At 38.6% G+C, this 22,846-nt stretch overlaps 1 protein-coding gene across 1 annotated transcript in view; it reads left to right on the top strand.

Moving 5' to 3' along the window:
- Positions 1 to 22,846, top strand: part of NALCN (sodium leak channel, non-selective) — a 318,102-nt gene that overhangs the window by 277,030 nt on the left and 18,226 nt on the right. Inside the window, exons 24-35 of the mRNA XM_055335586.1 lie at positions 203 to 259; positions 493 to 613; positions 709 to 840; positions 1,780 to 1,947; positions 3,641 to 3,745; positions 7,300 to 7,406; positions 13,822 to 13,942; positions 14,028 to 14,126; positions 19,870 to 19,963; positions 20,474 to 20,580; positions 20,790 to 20,864; positions 21,627 to 21,746. Of these exons, the coding sequence (XP_055191561.1) occupies positions 203 to 259; positions 493 to 613; positions 709 to 840; positions 1,780 to 1,947; positions 3,641 to 3,745; positions 7,300 to 7,406; positions 13,822 to 13,942; positions 14,028 to 14,126; positions 19,870 to 19,963; positions 20,474 to 20,580; positions 20,790 to 20,864; positions 21,627 to 21,746 (1,306 nt within the window). The remainder of the gene's footprint in view (positions 1 to 202; positions 260 to 492; positions 614 to 708; positions 841 to 1,779; positions 1,948 to 3,640; positions 3,746 to 7,299; positions 7,407 to 13,821; positions 13,943 to 14,027; positions 14,127 to 19,869; positions 19,964 to 20,473; positions 20,581 to 20,789; positions 20,865 to 21,626; positions 21,747 to 22,846) is intronic.

Raw genomic sequence — 22,846 nt, 5'->3', positions numbered from 1 at the left:
TCACAAACATCAGCCGCAACCTCTTTGGATTTTTCTGTCACCTAATGTTCTCTGCCTTTGAAAGTCACACAGTTCCTGGAAATGTAATTTTATAGAGGATATAAAAGAGATTTTAGGTAGATAAGATGTTTATAAATCCCATGCTGCCAAGTGATAACACGCTTGCTATGTTGCAGAATTTTGTGTTTGTTCTCTCTTCCAGATCTAAAACAGATCCCGTCACAGGAGCTGTGAAAAATACAAAGTACCATCAACTTTAGTAAGCATTACAAAGTCCGTTTTCCATGCACATTTGAAATCTCCATGTACTACTTTATACTGCATGAAAATTTAAAGATTCTCTTTATTTTCTTGCCATATCATGCTATGAAATAGACAATTGGGGATTTAAAAAAATGCCAGTCACATTTCTAGAATCACAGAAGGGTCATCTCTGACATGCACAGCCTTCCCTGGAGCCTTCGTTTCTCAATCTTGTTTGGTCTCTGGCAGTGATTTGCTGGGCTTGGTGACTTACCTGGACTGGGTCATGATCATCGTAACCATCTGTTCCTGCATTTCCATGATGTTTGAGTCCCCCTTTCGAAGAGTCATGCACGCCCCAACTTTGCAGGTATGGCTGCCAAATCTCAGCCCACAGCTCAGCAGAAAACACTGGGCTGCAGTTTGTCCCTTCTTAGTGACCCAACTGCCTCCTTCCCATTTCAGATTGCCGAGTACGTGTTTGTGATATTCATGAGCATCGAGCTTAATCTGAAGATTATGGCAGATGGCTTATTTTTCACTCCAACTGCTGTCATCAGAGACTTTGGTGGAGTCATGGACATATTTATATATCTTGTGAGTCTCTGTTATTTCCTAAATGTGAGACACTGTGGTTTTGTGAACTCTCTGCCTTTCTCAGTCCAAGAGAAAGATATGTGAGTATCAGAGGTTTAGATGCCATTACTGAGTCGCAGGTAGTCTACTACAGGCAAATGAAGGCATGCACAAAAAATCTAAATAAAAAGCATTAAGAAATTCCATGGATATGCTTCACATACATCAACCACATTCCTATCCACATAAGACATATATTAATAAGGCCTAAGATAGAAATCTCATTCACACCTCACAATCCTGTGGCTCCCATACTAAAAAACAAAAACAAAACCTACATCGTAATTGATTGATGAGCTCCTCATTGCTAAAACCAACCTAACATGAGAGTAGTTGGACCTGTCTTTCAATTCCAATATACAAAATACCTGGCTAGACAAGGTGACCATTCAACTGTTCAGTTAAACTAAATTGGGAAACTATAGGAAGGGACTTGAAGAAATTTCATTTTTTCTATATGTCCAAGAAGGCATAAAATCAATGTCTTTTCCAACATAAGAAGGAAAATTGTGACCGTTAACATGTAGTATCTTTAGATCGTCAATAAAAGAGTGAGAATCAGGTCAAGCATGAGGGTGAGCATCCTTGATCAAAGGAATTTCAATCTGAGCCTCCAGCCTATAAGTTAAAATAAGGAGGAGAATGCACTGGGGTACACATACACACGATGTGGGCACTCCCACTTCATTTCTGCAAACAGCTGACGACTTTTCCTTTGGCACCCCTGGCAGGTCTAGATTGGGTTCAGAGTTAAGAATCTGCATATATAGCTTGTGAATCCTAGTTCTATAGACCATTTGGACTCTCTCAAGGAAAGCTGTCTGCAGTTGGCTCTTAGACAAGTGTAGATAGTGAAGGATAAATTATATAAATTCTAGAGATTTTTTTTTCACTTGCTAGGTAAGCTTGATATTTCTTTGTTGGATGCCTCAAAACGTGCCTGCTGAATCTGGAGCTCAGCTTTTAATGGTTCTGCGGTGCCTGAGACCTCTGCGAATATTCAAACTGGTGCCCCAGATGAGGAAAGTTGTTCGAGAACTTTTCAGTGGCTTCAAGGAAATTTTCTTGGTATGTTACACTTACCCTCTGCTTCTGGTTCATATAGCCCCACTCTGTGATGAAGCTAACAAGGGGGTACAGGGAGTCTTGATTACCAGGGGTAAGTCTCCAATCTTATTTATTGCCAGAGGACTATAAAGATGCTAAGAAAACACAACACACATTTGGAAACTTTTACCGATGGATGCCCTGACTTGTCAGAATATCTAATTCAACTGAACATTTTTAGTAAAAGTAAGATGAAAGGAAGAGCCCAAGAGGTCATATTTGCTAACACTTCCATTCCTAACTCATGACCCTAATTTTTATTCTGGGTTTTAGTTTCCTTATCTAGAAATCAAAGATAAGGTTCAGCAACACCTTCACAATACTTCACAATACTTTGCAATACTTCACAAATATTAGCAGTTAACACATTTGGACTCATTATTTCATTTTGTATGTCCTCAGTTTCTTACAGCATAGACCTTGTCTCTGATCTTTGGAGCGTTAACATAAAATAACTTAAAAAAAAAACTAACATACCAGTAAAGCCCACTTTAAGTAGCCTCAGGATACAGTAATGAATACTTGGAAACAGGGCAAAAACATTCTTTATAGTTAGACAATCCTGATTTAGGGTCTTCCAAGACCAGGGTTGCAGAAAAACGATGAGTAGGAAGCTCATTGCTCACAATCATTACAGAAGGATCTGTGCCTTACAAAGGAGTGATCAAAGGATTCTTTTTATTATTGATGAGTTCTGCTCATGCATGGAAAACACGAATTAATTTACATAAGCTTATTTTATATCTTGCTTTCTAGAAACATACCTATGGGGAAAGAACAGCAGTAGTTGCTGTTGATTCAAGGGTATTTTTAAAGACAGGTTGTGATGTTTCTATAGGCACAGAGTTGCTAATATTTTTCTAAAGACGTATTTGAAATCCCATATTTTCTTTGTGCTAAAGCCATAACACGGTGGCTTTTCACACAGCTGGAACTGAAGGGAAAAAGGGTATCACCTGACAGCTAATGTATATGCATCTGGGAGCCCTGATAGACTTTAGCAGAGAAATCTATTTGTGCCTTTCTCCTGATGATGTTTCTGTAGTTTTGATATATTTAAGGCAGACATTTAGATTATTCAACCAGCACAGACCAGTGGTTTGGGTCAGCGTTTTTTACCCTTTGCCATTTTTCTCTGCTGAGACCAAGGCACCATCCAGCAGAGGGAGCACCAGTCAATTCACAGACTTGCTTTTTAGGACCAAATATTCTCACCTCCTCTGTGTGCAGCACTTTGGTTTGCCCTCATTGCTCACAAGAAACCAAAACCATTTATGCTCTGCTGATATAGATAGGAATCCATTTGGAGACAATGGGGAAAATATAATTATTCAAACATTTTTCTTTTGTTCCATTAACATGTCGATTTCAAAACCAGAAAAACCCAAGTCATATTAAAAACACCTTAGCCCATTTTCTTACATGAAAGTCATATGTTTCTATTCTTAAATATTCAAAACCGGTTGTTAATTCTCTTCTCTTAACATCCCAGCAAGGCTAAATTGAATGACCTGTGGTGAAAAAGACGATATCATGAAAAGAACACAGATTTCATACCATGTTATCTGAAAAGTCATGTCCCTGTCACTGTTCAAATCAAGCCTACTGTAGAATTTCTTACCAAGACATGTGATGGCTCACCAATTTTTTCCAGGTCTCCATTCTTTTATTGACATTAATGCTTGTATTTGCAAGCTTTGGAGTTCAGCTTTTTGCGGGGAAACTGGCAAAGTGCAACGATCCCAACATTATTAGAAGGGTAAGATACTGCTTTCTGTGTTTTGGTATTAAAATTGGGGTAGTTCGCCACCTTTCTCCTCCCTGGTCAGCACATGGCGAGACTACTTTGAGAAACCCTTCACAAAATTAAGAATTCTCTTCCCACCAATTCCTTTGGCTTAAGGCAGGCAATGTGTCTCTTCTGGCTAGCACACGTTATTCTGCTCTCTCCTACTGTTCCAGTGTGAACCTCTGTTGACACCTCTGGCAGAGCCACCTGAAATTCCAGATGCTTGTAGCTGTGAGCCTCAGACACTCTCCCTTTGGGCCTCCCCTAACTTAATCCTGCCTCTGTTGTCACAGGAGACTCATATCAGCAACCACCACCACCACCACCCAGAAAGGACAAGAGACAAAGTTTGACTGTCATAGCACTGTCCATTGCTTGTCCACTTCAGCAGTTCTCTCCATGGGCAAGTCTCGAATCTTCCCCACTAAGAGAGCTAACAAAGACCCAATCTTGACTACTTCTGCCACTGTCCTTTACCTTATCTTTCTTCAGGCAGTGTTAGTAAGAGGAGGCCAGCTCTTGGACAAGCCCAGTGTTTTGGTAGCTGAACATAATGAAATGAGCACATTGCATCTTGGACAAGGTGAACAGTTCTCCTCCAAATGACCTCTAGGAGACTCAAAATTCCTTTTGTCTTCCTCCTTTGTCTACCCTTTGATGTCTTCAAAGTCTTCTCCATTTAGCTGGCAGATAAGAGCACAGAACCACCTGTGTTTTGAGGGTTACGGGCTGAGCCTAGAAGGAGCACCCTCACTTCAGCCAATTTCACTGGAAAGAGCTTGGCCTCCAAAGGCCAGATGGGAGAATGCAATAGGTAGCTCAGTGATGTATCCTGCAGAAAAACAGGGAAAGTGTGGTCACAATTAGCCACCACTGCTACACTATCCAGTGCCCTTTCTCTTAGGATTCTTCCTCATGTTACATGTAGATTAATGAAGTGAGCCAAGCACTGCTTATGTACAAACAGCAAAAGCATTTCCTCTTTCATCCAAATAAAATAACACCTTAAGTCCATTAAAACACATGTACCCAAAAGATCTAATAAAGCTTAACTATAATACATATTTCTATTTCCAGCAAATATGGCTCTTGAATATTGATTTTTCATTGGCATGAAAATTTCTACATTTTTAGGGCTATTGATTATAAAAATTATTTGTTCCCTAATGGTTATAAAATACAGATAACACCTTTGTCTAGTCAAACACATTATCAGTTATGTTAATAGTGAGGATTTTAGGAAGTGGCAGAGCAGAAGGGACATACTAGGTTGGGCAGTACCTGCATTGCCTGAGGTTTGGGGAACTTCCATAAACCTCAGAAGACAGAACAAGGAACATGGTATAAAGGTCATGTGTACCGATCAGCTAACAAGGGAGGTGATAAAGAGCTGGTGCATTAATCCACAAGCTCTAGTAAGGAAAGAGGAGTTATTTTGCATTCATACTGAATAGAGGCCAGGAAGATGAGAACAACATTTCAAGATGAAGCCCAGAAGGAATCTTACAGAACTCAGTATATTAATAATGACCTAAGCACATTGTGATTTTATACTATCTACTCATACCCAGACCACGCTAAAGATAGAGGTACAAAGGTTAAATAACTTATCCAGGGTTACCCCAAAATAAGTGGGAAGCTATGATTCATGTCTAGGCAGCCTGGCCTTATCTTCCATGCTTCTAACCGGGATGCCAGGATGCCTCACCCAATCAAAGGTGGGCTCCTGCCGGGCTCAGAAAGACAAGCTGGGAGAGGCCATAAGGCCAAGTATATCATGGGGCCTCTATTTGATCCACCACAACACAATCAATAGGAATAATGTCATAGATGAACGTGTAAAGTTACTATGAGACGATAACTGCAATATATTTTAACTGCAAAAGTGGCCTTTGGAAGAGTAAAAACTGTACCATTCCATATATGTATAGAAAAAAGACTGGAAGGATATTCACCAAAATGTTAACTGTGTTTGTCTTTGGTAAGACTGTGTTGTCTTTGGGTAAGTTTGTCTATGCCTTTTACATTAAAGGGTTATTATTTGTGTAAGAAGGCTTTTGTTTTAATGGATTTTATTGGTAATCCAAACAGAAATGATGTTGGCATTAACAAAACCTGTGAAAATAAGAATGGAGAGGAGACCCAAGCAGGATAGGGGAAAGCCATAGACAACTCTGAGATCTTTATGCCAGAGTTGACAAAGTACTGGTTCATGGACAGCAATGGAAAAGGTGGGAGGAAACAAGGTTGAAGGTTGAAGGTGATTTTAACCAGGCTAAAATTTGAAGTTCTGTTGAAATATCCGAGTATGTACATATTATACCCAGGAAAGGTGTTTAGGTTCAAAATACAACAATCACGGACAGCCAAAGATACAAAAAAAAAAAAAAAAAAAAAAAGACAAAAAGGAGAATAAAGACAGAAAATGAGTGAAAAACTTCTTACTCCTGTTTTAAAATATTTTTAAAACAATGTTATTGGAGATAGAATTCACCTACTACACAATTCACCCACTGGAAGTATGCAATTCAGTAGTATTTAGTGTATTCAGAGTTGTATAATAGTCAGTCTTAGAATATTTTTATCACCTCAAAAAGAAACACTGTCTTTTAAACTTGTCCCCTCTATACCCTTATCCCCCTTGCACCCCCACCCCCAAACAACCACAAATCTACTTTCTGTAGACCATATTGAACTTTTATATGAATGGAATCATATAACATGTGGTCATTACTGGCTGGCTTCTTTCATTTAGCACAGTGATTTCAAGGTTCACCCATGTTGTAGCAAGTGTCAGAGCTGAATAATATCCCATTGCGTGGCTGCACCACATTTTATTTAGGTATTTGTCCATTGATGGGCACTTGAATTGTTTCCATCTTTTGACCATTATGATTAATGCTATTTGCAATGATAATGGCATAAACGCTCATGAACAGGTTTCCATGTAGATTTCTGTGTTCATTTCTCTTGAGTAAAAACCTGAGGGGTGGAACTGCTGGGTCCTCTGGAAATGCTTTGTTTAATCATTTGAAGACCCGTCATACTATTTTCCAAAGTGACTGCACCATTCCACCAGCAGCATGAGAGGAATGGGGATGTCAGGGGGGGTAAGGGTAGAGAGGGGATTCCAATTTATGCACATCCTTGCCAAAGCTCATGATTTAACTTTTTGTATATTGCCTTCTTAGTGGATGGAATGTGGTATCCCATCATGGGTTTGATTTGCATTTCTTGGCTGACTAATGATGCTGAGCATCTTTTATGTGCTCATCGGCCATTTGTTTGTCTTCCTGGGAGGAATGGTTCTTTGGATCCTCTGCCTACTTGCAAATGTTCCCAGTGTGAACTTTCACTACTCATTTCTGCACTTCTTGTCCCTGATTGCTGGGTAGCTATCCACATCACTGTTGTCACATAAAAATCTTTGCTATCCTAGGTTAAAAGTGTTTATCTTTTATCTTTTAGGAGTTCACTGTCTGACCAGGCTTCCCCCTCCTTGTATTTTTTTTTTCCTATTTTAGGAAGATTGTAACGGCATATTCAGAATTAATGTAAGTGTGTCCAAGAACTTAAATTTAAAATTAAGACCTGGAGAGAAAAAGCCTGGATTTTGGGTGCCCCGTGTTTGGTAAGCATATCAGAAAAAGATCCTGAAGAACGCTATATTTGTCAGTATAAGGTTTTAAATCAATATAATATGGCATGAAAAGTAATTTTGCTAGAGGTGCCAAGATTATTTTAAGTAATACAAGGCAAAGCACTGAATTACCACAGGATGCAAAAATACAGTAAATGAGCAAGCAAGTGGTACACTGAGTCCCGTGTTGCTTCATGAAACTAATGGATTATCACTCCAGTATTTTTCTAATACTTTGAAGTATGTATCTCGATTCACATGGCATTAAAAATTAGTGAGGCTTAAAAGACAAAGATTTTCTATCAAATTAAAACTAAACTCATCCTGAGTTTCTATATTTAAGGGAGAATCTGATATCCTCAAAACAGTTGTAGAGGAGCCCAGATCATAAAGCTGTTTCAATTTTAAAACTCGTTTACATTGAAGGATTTCCATTATTGAAACACTGGAAAGGAATAATCAGTAACACAAATGATAATATCTAACTTTCCCTTTAAAATTCATTTTTCTTGAAAATGAGTTTTCAAAGCATTTACCTCAAAGCTAGAAGTGTCTAGTACCTTCTTTCTCATCCATTTTATTAATGATCATGAATGAAATCTCTCAGTAGGCTTCACTGATGAACTGAGTGTCCTATTAACTTCGTTCATCCTTTTAAATAGTCATCTGTTTTCTTTTTATTTCATTTTACCTCTTAGAATAACAAGTGAACTATGGCAATGACTCTGCTCTTGTCACAATTGGTGTGCTCTATTAAATGTCAAAACTCTTTAAAAGAAATTGCATTTCACCCAGTTGTACCCTTAGGACTCATTGTTACTAGCTTTGGCATTTCTCTAAAGTGAAATTCACTTTTATAAACAATTCAGTACAATTTTTACTGGGTTTTAATTTTTTAATACCAAAGAATTATGAGAAAAAAAGATGAATTTGGATGTGTGACTTGAGCTGGAGAAGGAAGTACATAACACATGGAGAAATCTTTAGTGCTAAACTAGAAAAGCAATCTAATTTACATTAAAATAAAATATTAAAGCATATAAAGTTTATTTTTGTGAGGTGAAAATGCATTATTACACCTTAAATAATTTATTCATATCAAGACATCAAATGAGATTTTTTTTCCTACTGTTTTGGAATTTTGGCAAAAGCCTCAAAGCTAAAATGAAAAAAAAAAAAAGCCTCAAAGCTAAGGTCACTAGGAGATAAATTTGATTATATTCAGAAGAGAGCAACATCCCAGTCCCAGCAGCATTGACTAAAAGGTTATCCACCCCCATCACCCAGCTCTTGTAAAAGAAACACTACTCTCAAAGACAGGGTCATAGAGGTAAATGAATTCAGTAGGCAGTGCTGTGGCATCTCTCCCTTCACTATGGGAGGAGATCAGGGGTGCTTGTCTTCCCAGCTAAGTGAGGTCCCCCACAGGGACTGTCAGAGGCTGGCAAGGCAAGAAGAGATGCTCACGTAGGCAAACGGCTCTTCACCATCTGGCAGGGCAGAGTTATTGGGTGTTCATGGAAGCTCCAAGTCATCACTGCCTAGGGCCACCTGTTCTGAGCCATCTTGATGGAACTCTGCTGCAAAGGGCTATGGCTGGGGAGAGGGTGCTCCTACTGGAGGGGCTATGGGGTTGTTTCCAGGAATGAGAACTGAGGAATCAGCCAAAGACTATCCTTAGCAGGAATGACACAATCAGGCACCCTCATGCTGAGGGATGTTTCAAAATATAGTGTATTAATAGAAAATTTCAGGTATAGTAAAGCCAACAGATTGAGATAATTACCATTGAAGAGCTAGTTTGTTACTCATCGTTCCCAAGAGAATGGGGAGGCCACAGAGGGAAGCACCAGAGTCAGTCACCAGTTACTGTGGGCAAGAGCCTTTATTGTGGTTTCCCTGAGCTGGGATTGATGAGTCCAGGCAACCAGGTTTAGTATTGGCTTATTGAGTAACTTCAGTGGGCTCTGGGACACAGGAGCTGTCCCCAGTGGTCTGGTAACTGGTGATTAGGGCAGGTGGATGATGGGCTAGAGTGTGGAAACCTGATAAAAGAGGCAGTTGGGGAGATCCCTGGGTGGCTCAGCAGTTTAGCCCCTGACTTCTGCCCAAGGCTTGATCCTGGAGTCCCGGGATTGAGTCCCACATCAGGCTCCCTGCAGGGAGCCTGTTTCTCTCTCTGCCTGTGTCTCTGCCTCTCTCTGTCTTTCATGAATAAATCTTTCAAAAATCTTAAAAAAAAAAAAGAGGTAGTTGGGGCTGTGGACTCTGGGTTGATTGGTCTGTGTTTGAAAAGCAAGCCCTAAAAACACTTCCCAAGGAGGTGGGAGGGTGATAGGAAGGTAGGAGGCCAAAGCAGGGTGATCCCGGCATTTTATCAAGTTGTCCAGAACAAAGTGTGTCCACTGTATGCTTATAGGACAGATGTTAAATTACCAAGTTTACAGAAGCTAAGAACATGGCAGACAATGTACTCCATGAAAAGAATAGCTTTTGTGATCAGAGCAGCAGTGGCCAGCTTTCACCAATGTAAGATACCTGGACTTGAACTCCATTTCTAAGTCCAGTTGCATCACATCCCCATCTTGTAAGAATCAGATGGTGGCCTGAAGGGGAGGAGGGAACAGAGTGGCCAGCACTCTTCCCTCCTTGTCTCAGATCGGGCTGAGTGGCTAAGGATGGGGTTCTTGTACAGGTTATGAGAACAAAGGTCTGATGTAGAACAGAGTGGGCTTTTTAGAATGAAACTCATCTAATAGAACTGAAAGTGACCAAGAGGCTTTGGGATCTCCAAGATGTCAGGAAAGGAGCTAGGACCCACTGGAAAGCAGTGTTGGGAGAAAAGTAAACCTGTTTCCAACCATATCCCTGGCATTCAGCCTGTTCCATAAAACCAGCTACCTGTGATTTTAAAAATTCAAATGAACTGAAATGCACTGTTTCATGTAAGTTATTATTAAGGGTTTCAAGTCTGATGGCACTTTAAAAGCATAAGCTGATAGAGGGGCGTCACTTGAACACCATTACAATAGGGCTTGTCCATTTGTTCAGAATATTGTGACTTGGGTTAGTTTTAGGAAAACAAAAATCTTCTGTCAAATGAATGTCGACTATAACCATGATAATTTTCACATTTTCCTTCTTTAGTAAGCTCATCAACAGTTAGCAGCCAAAATGTTATAGTTTTATATTGGCACATTTATGATTAAGAAAATAACGTATAGCTAGGGAACTGGCATTGGAGAATACTTTGATAATTATAATTAGGAAGGACATAAATATGCACCACCTAATTCAGGAGACAGGCTTCTATATTTCTGTTCAGATAAATACATTCATTTTCTTCTGAATCACTCAGACTTGATGAGATAAAAATTACCTTGGTAAAAAGTATAAAATATATATATTATAAATATTGTGTGTTTTGTTTAAGCAGAGGCCTAGGACATAGAAGGATGAGAGAAATATTTTTTTAAAAAAGGCACTCAGTTTCAACAAATATATTTATTGAGTGCTTACTGATCTTCAGACATTACGCTATCACTGGGGACAAGCTATGACCCCCAAGCCCTAGGAGCTTGAAGTATATTGGAGAACAGACAATATTACAGATAATGTAATATAATATGATAAAGGCTTTGATCCTACATAAATAAGCCCCTAACCTCACCAGAAGCTTTCCTGGAGTTTACCCCTAGGTAATTTTAAGTTATACTATAATAAATTCTAGCAGAAGGAGATGAGATTTTTGTAGTCTATAGTTCAAACAATTTGAGTATGCTCTTTAAGGAAAAGAACATAAATCTATCTTACTTCTGTTTTTTGGCTTTGGTTTTGTTTTTTAGAAGATTTACCCCTTCATTTAAGAGAGAGAGAGAGAGAGCATGAGAGCAGGGGGAAGAAGGAGGGAGAGAGAGACAAGCAGATTCCCTGCTGAGCGAGGAGCCCAATGTGGGGGGCTTGATCTCAGGACCCTGAGATCATGACCTGAGCCAAAATTAAGTGACAGATGCTTAACCAACAGGGCACCACCCAGGCGCCTCTTCCTTACTTTTTTTAAGTCTAACAGAAACATGACCCAGGGTCTTGGAGGACCATGTGGAGAGTGCCTCCATCCAAGGGCATAGCCTGAGCTCCTCCCTTTCTGGAGCTCCAGCTCTTCCCAGAGGAGGAGCAACCCTCCTTATCATGACCTTGGGACCTTGGACCACTTTTACTGGAAGATAGAAGATTAATGAAATTGTGAGGTTAGAACCCATGTCTTAGTATTCTGAATTGGATGGACAAGATTATATTTTTTAAATTAACCAGAAAAGATTATATTTAAACAGACTTCCAGATCAAGGAAGGGCAACAGGAAAGCTGACAACAATGGACTGTGTTGGGATTTACTGAAGTCATCTATGGTTATGCCTAAGCTTAAAACTTTACAATTTTAGTAACATTAACAGGGCATAAACAAACATCGTAGATGATTAAAACTGATGCCTATTTTTTTTAATGTGATGTGCTCTTCCAACTATTTAAGTCTCTGTAATCCTCAATTTTATTTTTCTTGGTTTAACCTAAAAGTGTATTTTTAACAAATTCTAACTTCTAAAGGATGTGGAATATGAAAGTACTTCGGGTTGCTGCAAATTCAGCTAAAAAAGCACTTTTACATAAAGAAAGGGATGGGTAAGAAAGTTCAACATCAGATCTGAGAGCTTGCTCGCTTGGCTTTAAAAAAAAACCCTTATTTGAGAAAACTGTGGCATCTGCAGAATTCTTACAGCTTCTGTCTGCTGTAAAATATATTAAATTTAATGGAAACCCCCAAAGGAAAGGATGTGGGAAATATCCAAAAGAATATTCTTGTACTTTCATACTTAAAAAATATAAATGAGAATCCCAAAATAGGAATTTCTGAGTGGGGCTTTTGCACTCTATGGAAAACGTTTCTACCAATCAGCCTGAAACCTTTAGGAGGAAGTTGGTTTAGTTATATGGTTTCTTATTAGGTCCTCATTTATTTAGTATTTAAAAAAGAAAACTTATAAAGGTGCATTGAATGATTATTTCTATGATTTTAAAAATATATATATAAGGTGGTAGAAAAATACTAACCCAGATTTCCCCAGAGCGTTGCCTTTTGTGAAGGTTAAATTTTGATAAATGAGCTAGCAGGAAAAAATGATCAAAATATAATGTGGCTATGCTTCTGTAGGCCTACTCTTTATAGTAGTCCCAGGGCCAGTTCTCCATCAAATTCCAGAAATACAGTGATAGTCATGACTTTCCAGTGCATAGTTGTCTAGATCTTGTAATTATTTTCAATAGTCTAGTGAGAGGAAAAAGAGAAAAACTCAGAAATCTTTCTACTTACAACAAAAATTTTAGCTAAGACCCATAATGACTAAGGGAATATAATATGGTAGAGAAGATCACTTTTGTTTGTGGGAAGAAAAAGGTAAAAATACGTCAGAAAAACAAGAAATGAGACATCCCCCTCCAAAAAAATTAACAGTGAAGCCAAAGTGTTTTAGAAATCATGAATCAACTGTGGGTGTAGACAGCATATTGCAATGTTGGGTTCTACAAGAAGTCTCTATTGAGAACACCCAGAGGTAATGAAAGAAAAAAAACTCCACTGGGAGAGAATGTTCTGGAAACATCTAGGCTATAAGCAAACATTTCTTGCCACTCAGTGACCTCTAAATGCATCACTACTTTATAATGTGATAATCCCATGATGTCACAGAATTAAGGAAAGCGGCCAGATTCTACTCTTTACGCTTTCTATATTAACATCAGGAATTGTAATTTACATCTTTAGAAGAGTTTTAGATTATAAAACTATTACAAAAGTCACACCCTGGGGCGCCTGGGAGGCTCAGTCAGTTGAGCCTTGGATTCTTGGTTTCAGTTCAGGTTGTGATCTCAGGGTTGTGTGTTCAAGCCCCATGTCAGGCTCCATGCTCAGCGGGGAGTCTGCTGGAGAGTCTCTCTCTCCCTCTGCCCCTCCCCCTTCCCTAAAATAACTAAATAAATCTTAAAAAAAGAAAAATTCACACCCAAACTCCAGCACCCTTTTGTGAGAAGTTCCCATGCAGTTTATAACTAGGAAGTGGTTTCCAACCCTCCATATAATCAGGACGAGCCAGGACATCCAGAGCTAGAAGTTGTGTTGCCTTTTGTTGTCTTCTGCTAAGAATACCCCATTATTACCTAATAATTAATTACATTTAAAAAATTATAACATATTCATGCATTTTTATGATTGAGCAAACAAATGCCATCTAGCCCACCATCCAAGTGGTAAACATACCTCCCACCCAAGAGGGGAAAGAGTTACAGATCTACAGATATTTGCCCTAGGGTGTTTCTGCTCCAAATTTCACAGAGCATTCCTCTTTCTGACTTGCAGGGCAAATCCTAGGAATTTTAATTTTGACAATGTGGGAAATGCTATGCTGGCATTGTTTGAAGTGCTGTCCCTGAAAGGCTGGGTGGAAGTGAGGGATGTTATCATTCATCGTGTGGGGCCGGTAAGCAAGCACATGGAATCCTCTGAATGCTTCAACAGCTGCTTTCCTTTGCTTTGATGAATAACCATATTTTTCATTTATACAGATGCATGGGATCTATATTCATGTTTTTGTATTCCTGGGTTGCATGATTGGACTGACCCTTTTTGTTGGAGTAGTTATTGCTAATTTCAATGAAAACAAGGTAAGCTTTCTTGGTTTGAATACCACAGGGTTTATTCTGTTCCAGACCCTTGCTTTGAGCTCTCTTTCTCTCCCACGGCATGAAGTCACATTAAACCATAATGTGACTGGTGTAAATAATCTCTATAACTATTTTATAAGCGATCTTATCACTGCCTTCCCAGCACATTATTTAAGAGCACAGTTCTCTTGCTAAATTTCCCCTCTTGGTAATGGTGTCATTAATTCTCTGACAACTGAAAAGCACATCTCCTATTGTTCAAACAGAGAGGAGGTGCAGCAAGTTATGAAAATACAATGGCTGAACTAAGGGATGTGCTGATTGTAGGTAATATTACTTGCACACAATGTAAATTGGATGCTTCTTTGTAACTCCAGAGGTGAACTCAGAATTTTGATGCGGTTGGAGGTGCAGTAGAAAATTTTCAATCCTAATTCACTGAATAAAAGGAAGGTTTTCTAACTTCATGTAAAAACTTTACATATTTTATGAACTCAGGCAGCATGCTAAGATCATGACAGCTCTAATGATCAGTACAAGAACTCACATAGTACGAACTATGTTCCAGCCAAGCCTAGTTTCCTGTCAAAAAGTGAGTTTGGGGGAGAATATTCTATGTCATTCTTCTGGACATGGCTGATATGCCTTCTGTTATGTAAGGGTCAGTGTTCTGGAATCCTAATAATGGAGATGCATATAGCTTTTGAGCACTTGGGTGCGCTAAGTTTCATATATGCTACTTTCACATCTCATGATTCTGAAATGCACAGTGAAAGAAAAAACAGCTTACAGAGGTGACATAACTTGTCTGGGGCTTTTTTTTAAAAGAGGTTTTATTTATGTATCTGTTTGTTTATTTGAGAGAGAGCGCGCGCACATGAGCAAGAGAGCAGAAGCAGTGGGGAGAGGCAGAGGAAGAGGCAGGCTTCCCACTGAGCATGGAGCCCAATGCTGGACTCGATCCCAGGAGCCTAAGGTCATGACCTGAGATCATGACCTGAGGCAGATGCTGAACAGACTGAGCCACCCAGGCACAGCCCCCTGTCTGGGGCTTTTAAAGTGTAACAAACCAGGGCCAGAATTCAGAAGTGGTGCCTCCTCTGCAGTCTGAGAGTCTTTCAGTTCAAGAGTATAAAAATGTCCACCGTTGTTCTGCATTGAATTAAAGCTAGATGTGCTGCTTCTGTGTTCAGGGCTGGGACCAAATCACACACATGCACGTCAGAGCCTGCTGGCTAGGGTGGCTGCGCATGTGACTGTATCATTCCTTTTTTTTTTTTTAAAGACATCTTTATTTTTATTTATTTTTTTTAATTTTTTAAATTTATTTATGATAGTCATACAGAGAGAGAGAGAGGGACAGAGACACAGGCAGAGGGAGAAGCAGGCTCCATGCACCGGGAGCCTGATGTGGGATTCAATCCCGGGTCTCCAGGATCGCGCCCTGGGCCAAAGGCAGGCGCCAAACCGCTGCGCCACCCAGGGATCCCTGACTGTATCCTTCCTGCCCCCAACCCCACCAGGCTCCCCATGTGTGGTTCCAGCTACTCAATCAGTTGCCACCTTTGATGTGTACCTAATGAGGATGTCACTTCATCTGGGCTTTCAAAGGGTGTGATTTAAAACCCCCCCCTTTGGGCCCCAACACTACTCCAACCCACAGAAATAGGATTTGAGAGTAAAAACGAAGGATAGTGAGATCATATTGCCCAGCCCCCTATTTTACTATAGAATACATTCATAAATGAGTGTCTCTAAGCTCTATAGTGTGTTCAATTTAATACCAAGCAGAAGGAGGAAGATGGGTCTCTATAGATGCCTTTGAGCCTCACCATGGAGCAGACACTGGAAGTTCCTGAGCAAGAGCAGAAGCTAATCAGTCAGTTAACAGAGAGCTTAGGCTCTGCTCACTCAGAACACCATGCTAGGGGGTGCCTGGGTGGCTTGGTTGGTTGAGCATCTGCTTTTGGCTCAGATCAAGATCTCAGTGTCCTGAGATTGAGCTCCACATAGGGCTCCTGGCTCAGCGGGAGTCTGCTTCTCCCTTTCCCTCTCCCTCTCCCCCTGCACTCACGCTCTCTCGCTCTTTCTCACTCTCTCTCTCTGTCTCAAATGAATAAATAAAATCTTAAAAAATAAATAATTAAAAATACAACACCATGCTAGGCCCTCTGAGCAAACACCCAATTTCAGGAACATCAAATCAGTGACTTAAATGAACAACATAAAATGTTCAACAACTAGAGGTAAATATATAATCAATCACAGCTCTTAGAGGAATGGCTGAAGGAAACAGCATGGCAGAAGGTCTACTCACAGTACTGCTTGTATTTATGTTCTGAGGGAAGAAAGAACCATCTTGGCCTGAGTAAGGGGAATGTGGACATAAGCTCAAGTGGATGCTTAGAAAAAGAGGAAAAGTAGAAGAAATCATGTTATCAAACATTAAAAGCTTGATTATTTAGAGATCCAAATTTGAGATCCATTTAGAAGAGGTTTTGGTTTTTTTTTTCCATAAGTTTTTCAGATGGTAGTACATGAGCTGCTATATAACAGCATTTATTTCTTTTATCATTCAGTCATTCAACAGATTTCTTTGAGCACTTACTGGTGCCAGACACTGCTCTTGACCCTGGGAACACAAGGAGCTAAATACACAAATGAAACACTAAACACACACAGATTTCTGTCCTCATGGAGCTCACATTCTAATGGTCATACCCAAAGGTATGTAAGTAGATTTCCAAATATATAGGCAATAGGCAACTTTTTCACAATTCAGAATTATGCAAAATTATGTCTTCCCTAGAAGATGGAACCCTGTCTAAAAAGTTCAAAGTATGTACTACTAATATATATTTTTTAAATCTCAATTATGAGGTAACAGTTTGATTAATAAACTTAGTTTCACAATAATAAACTTACAGAGGCTTTCAAATATTAATGACCACATGATACCACTATGCTTAGTATTCTTTTAGATCATTTCAGAGTTCAGCATTCTAAAATAATTGGTTTTGTATAATAAAGTCATAATATGAATGTATATAGCACCCAGAGAACCCAAAGTAGATTTTTGCAGTTAGTAAGAAAAATTATTTCACAATATTAATATCAGAAAAATTAATTCAAAACAAATACCATTATTAGGAATAAACAGAGTAATTAAATAATTGCAAAAGAAACTAACCACTAGCAAAGTATAGAACTCCAGAACCATAAGATATATGAAGCAAAAATTAACCAAATTATTCTTAAAAGCTAGCAAGTCCAAAATCATAGTGAAAGATAGTAACATATTTCTCCAAGAAACACATAGAAAAAAAAGAAAATATGAAATTTGTTGCAGTAAAAACATTTGACCTACTTGACATAAAAAGAACCCTGACCCCAACAATTTTCAAGTGTAAAATGTACCCTCCACAAGGTCATAAAATAAGTTACAAAAGAATTGATAATGCAGAAAAAATCAATACTGCACAGAACATGTTCTCTTAATAATAAAAAACAACAAAAATCCCTCATAAGTTGAAGATGTTAAGACAACATTCTAAATAATTTGAGTTACAGAAGAAATCAAAGTAGAAAATCACAAGACATTTAGATAAATCATTTATAAACATCATATATGAAAGGTCACAAGATAAAGATAACTCAGTAAAGAGAAATTTACAACTTTAAGTGTATAAAGATTAATCAATTAGTAATAAGTCAAATATCCAAATCAATAAATTATAATAAGAACAACAAAGTAAAGTGGAAGAACATAACAAAGTTAAGGACAAAAATTAATGATATAGAAAGCAAAGATACTACAAAAGATTTAAGAATGACAAAAACAGATGCTTTAAAAAATTAAATTAATAAACCTCTCTCAAGGTTGAGCATGACCAAAAATGTGGAGAAGGAAAATAAACAAGCTATAGTGAGTCAAAAGGGTGGGTAATGATACAGGGACAGAAAGTCAGACTTACAGAACGAACCAAAAACCTCAGGAGGGACCAGGTATATATAAAAAAGAAGTAGTGCAACAAATTAGTGGAAGAGATGAGACCATAAATAAGTAGCACTGGGGTCACTGAGTGTCTGGATATGAGAAACTAAACAGAGATCTCTACCTTACAGCATACTCAGAAATGAATTCCAGAAGAATGAAAGACCTAGCTATGATAAAACCACTGTTCAACCATGTAGGATTTATGTTGGAGTAGTATATCTTGGAGTAGTTGTGGATTTCTTGACTTTAGCCACAAAGTAGAATCCATAAAGAAATTTACAGGTTAGATTACATTAAAATGAAAAGCTTCTGAAAGACAAGAGTAATGATAAGCAAATTTTTTTTAAAAAAAGCAAGCTAAAAGAAAATATTTTCAACTCACATAACTGACAGATTAATACCCAGAATATTTCAAAAATTTCTACAAAACATCTAAAGGTAAATATCCAAATACAAAAATGAGCAAAGAATATGAACAGGCAATTCACATAGGAAGATACAGGAGTTGCCTCCTCATTCACACACATAAAAAATGTTTCACCTCATTGATATTAAAACTAAATTAGATATATTTCCCACCCATCATGGCCAAATTAAAATGTCTGATAATGTCAAGTATTGGCAAGAATATTAGGACATGGAAACACTTGAAGATTGCTAGCAGTGAATTTTCTTAGTTACTCCTCTTTGGACAGCAACTTCACAATATCTGGCAAACATAAAGATGTATAAATTCCTAACTCCAGCAATTCCTCTCCTAGAGATTGGCCTTCAAAATGAGACAGTACATGTTTGCTTATTGCAGCATTTTTATAGTACATAAACCTAAAACAAATAACTTCTGATACATTTGTGCAGTGGGATATTCTATGAGCAGTTAAACCAATTAGGCTTACTTTTTAGTTATATGCAAAACATAGTACTCAAAGAAGATAAAAACAAACTGCATACATAAGCACAGATTGGATACCATTTATATACATTCTTTTAATTCAAAACAAACATGTTCTTATGTATGGATACATACACCAACAGCAAAAGTCTGAAAACATAGTGAGAAAGACACGCTTCTTCAAGAACAGTAATTAGCTCTGTGGAAAGAAAGGAAGAATGGGAGGGAAGAGTGAGTGCGTTTTTTTTTTTTTCCTGGTCTGCCTTTATAATACAGTGTAATTAAATGTCATGTAATATATTTATATGCATTTTAATGAAGTACTGTAAATATATATAATAAAGAATATCTGATCTCATTTAGCCATTTGTCACAGCATTAATTCTTAAAGATTCAAATTCTGTGATTTCATACCACTTGAAAATAGTTTTATGATTATATATCAGAATAATTTTTTTAAAAAAGACACAATCCCCTTAAACAGAAGCAGCAGGTTGACAACCTATAATTTTGTTGCAGTGTTTCCCACTATGAAATAAAAGCAAACTAACCACTATTAGAGTGGGTATCCCCTTTTGAAAATTTGATTGTGTAGAGAAGCTTCTTTAGATTTTTTCCAAACCCGAATATTACACATGTTCAAAGATGCCAGTTGAAGGCCACCCTTTTTGGGCCTCCTCTCAAGACCAAATTTGAGAAGTCTGACCATGTCTGTCGAACCATGATGGTATTCGAAGAATATCTTTATTTTACATCCCCAAATTAGCCCTGTTGGTATTACCACCCCATTTGCAATGTCCTTGGTGTGGAGTAGACGACATAAGGCCTTTTTCTGCTTTCCTTTGTTTATGAAGGGGACAGCTCTGCTGACTGTAGATCAGAGAAGATGGGAAGATCTGAAGAGCCGATTGAAGATAGCCCAGCCTCTTCATCTCCCACCTCGCCCGGGTATCAAAGATGCTCTGATTTTATTCATGTTGGGCACCAGTGTTCGTGATTCCCCAGGAGTCTAAGATTTCAATTAAAATAATAATCGGGAGACCACTAGGCGGTTGTGCATAAGTTAATATAGAAACAGGCTCCAAACTACAGATCTCTCCATAGGCTATTAAAATCAACCACCCAAAGGCTGTGCTTCAGTGCTCTCAGGATAAGCCCTAATGAAAAAATGAATTTTTAAATAAAATATATTTATGCTGGCCTTTTAAACCTATGAGCGGAATGTATTAAAATGACAGAAATTGAATGATACGGTTCTCCTTCCAATACGGACGGCGTCATGCCCCATTGTTTTAAATATTCAGAACCAGCCATTCCTGCAAAACACCACACAATAGATGGAACTATAGGAGGAAAAAAAAGTAATGAGTTTTAAAATGAGCATTAAAGGAAATGAAAGACAAGAAAGTAAATGTGACCTATGTCCAAAATGCCCTTGCCTCCACCTCTCTTTTGCAGATAATGATGGTTTTAGAGCTAAGATGTATGACATCACCCAGCATCCGTTCTTTAAGAGGACAATCGCATTGCTTGTTTTGGCCCAGTCGGTGCTGCTGTCCGTCAAGGTACTTTCTTTCACACCAAAACTCTGGGAAGGATTTGTTTGTTCATTGGGGCCTCCAAGAACATCGCAAGGGGCCATATCCATTTACAGTCTACGTCCCTTAGTGTAAAAAATTAAAATTCATAGTCATGTTCTAATGAGAGAAAGAGGGGAAGGTCCTGATGTGTCTGATGGGTGCGGACAAAGACCAGTGTGCTGTTTCTCTTCCAGTGGGACGTGGAGGACCCAGTGACCGTCCCTTTGGCAACCATGTCAGTTGTTTTCACCTTCATCTTTGTTCTAGAGGTATGGTAACGAGCCAGCTGGCTCTGGGGGCTGTGGTGGGCATCGTACAGTAGAGCAGGGTCCTCCATTGATGGCACCCACCTTCAGCTCTGTGTTCTGTTGTTTTTGAAACCTTTTTTAGGGGCGAGGGTTGGCATGCTCATAGGACAGTTCCCTTTTTAGGCCGTTGTGCTTTACTTGAACAAAGATTTCACTTGCTATTTCAGCTTTTTCTAACTGCGGAAATTGCTAACTGCTGTTGATTATTGTATCTGAATGTTGGCCTGTCTGGTTTTGTGAGTTCAAATATTTTGACTGAACTACACAAACCACTGTAATTCAGGAACTCAAATTGCAATGTAGTGGCCGAGGGAGTTAGATCAGACAAGATTATTTTAATATACGGTCTGTATAATATCATTTTCCTGCGTAATCTTCTTTGAGATACAAGCAGATTTTTATTTAACCCTGTACTGGTTGATGTTTCCCAAAATCTATGGTCTTTTCCTTGAGGAAGAAAAACATCCTGCCAACAGAACTAGTCATAAAACAAGGAGAAAAGAGCATGGAGAATATAGATTTGTAACCTACCCAGCTTTAGAATTTAAATAGATCAATCTAGATCTAGATCTCTAGATCTGTATCTATCTATGTATCTATCCCTTGGTAATAAAATCTTCCATTTGGGTTCTACATCCTTTAAAAAATATGCCTCAAGTTTGCACATTTAAATATTTGCTAAACACTCAGCCTCTATTTACTGCCTTCAATATCTTCCCCCAGGTTACAATGAAGATCATAGCCATGTCGCCCGCCGGCTTCTGGCAAAGCAGAAGAAACCGATACGACCTGCTGGTGACATCACTTGGTGTAGTCTGGGTGGTACTTCACTTTGCCCTCCTGGTATGCATGTAATTAGAGTGTATTTTAATTGAGAACTTGGGTTCAGGTAACCCTGTTTCCAGTCTCATTTCAGTGCATGCAGCCTACCCTCAGGTGTCAGATTAACCTCCCTACATCCAGCCTTGACCATGACAGGCCCTCAGCTGTGCTTGTGTACCCCCACAGTCTTCACACAGCCAAGATCTGGCCCCTTGGTGTCCTAGAGTGTGTGAATCAGAACCTTAAAGATCTCTAGTTTAATTCTCACTTTTCCAAAGGATAAAAATAAGAGAAAGAACAATGGAAACAGAGGCTAAAACCTGCCTAACTTCACATACAAGCAGGTAGCTGAAGACTCAAACCCAGTTTTCTGAACTGAAGTGTAGCATTCATGCCACTCCATTATAGTCAGTAGTATTTCACAGTGGGATTCTCAGGCACTTTTGCTGCCTTATTTCCTACTAGATGTCCAGCTGTCATTTCTCTAAAGCCTGTCATTCCCAGTGTCTGAGTTTTCACCAGTTTGCTTAAAATGAACTCTGTTGTCCAGTTAGAACAAAATGTGGCCACGGGTGTAATTTCAAATTTTCTAGGAGCTGAATTAAAAAACTAAAAAAGGAAATTGGAGAAGGACAAACATTATATGGTCTCATTCATTTGGGGAATATAAATAGTGTAAGGGAGTAAAGGGGAAAGGAGAGAAAATGAGTGGGAAATAACAGTGAGGGTGAAAGAACATGACAGACACCTAACTCTGGGAAACCAACAAGGCAACAAGGGGTAGTGGAAAGGGAGGTGGGCAGGGGGATGGGGTGACTGGGTGACGGGCACTGAAGGGGGCGCTTGACAGGATGAGCACTGGGTATTATGCTATATGTTGGCAAATTGAACTCCAATAAAAAAAATACAAAAAAAAAAAAACTAAAAAAGGAACAGATGATATTAACTTAGTAATGTATTTTATCCTACCATAGCCACAATATTATCATTTTAGCATGTCAACAATATAAAAATTATTAAGGAATTTATATTTTTATTGGTACTAAATCTTTGTGTATTTTACATTTACAGCACATCTTAATTTAGACTCACCACATTCCAAGTGTTCAGTAATCACAGGT

The sequence above is a fragment of the Nyctereutes procyonoides genome, unplaced genomic scaffold (assembly GCF_905146905.1).
Source record: "Nyctereutes procyonoides isolate TBG_1078 unplaced genomic scaffold, NYPRO_anot_genome, whole genome shotgun sequence".
In the NCBI taxonomy this organism is placed as follows: domain Eukaryota; kingdom Metazoa; phylum Chordata; class Mammalia; order Carnivora; family Canidae; genus Nyctereutes; species Nyctereutes procyonoides.
Note: the sequence above shows the minus strand (reverse complement) of the source record. Positions and strands in the feature narration are given on the sequence as shown.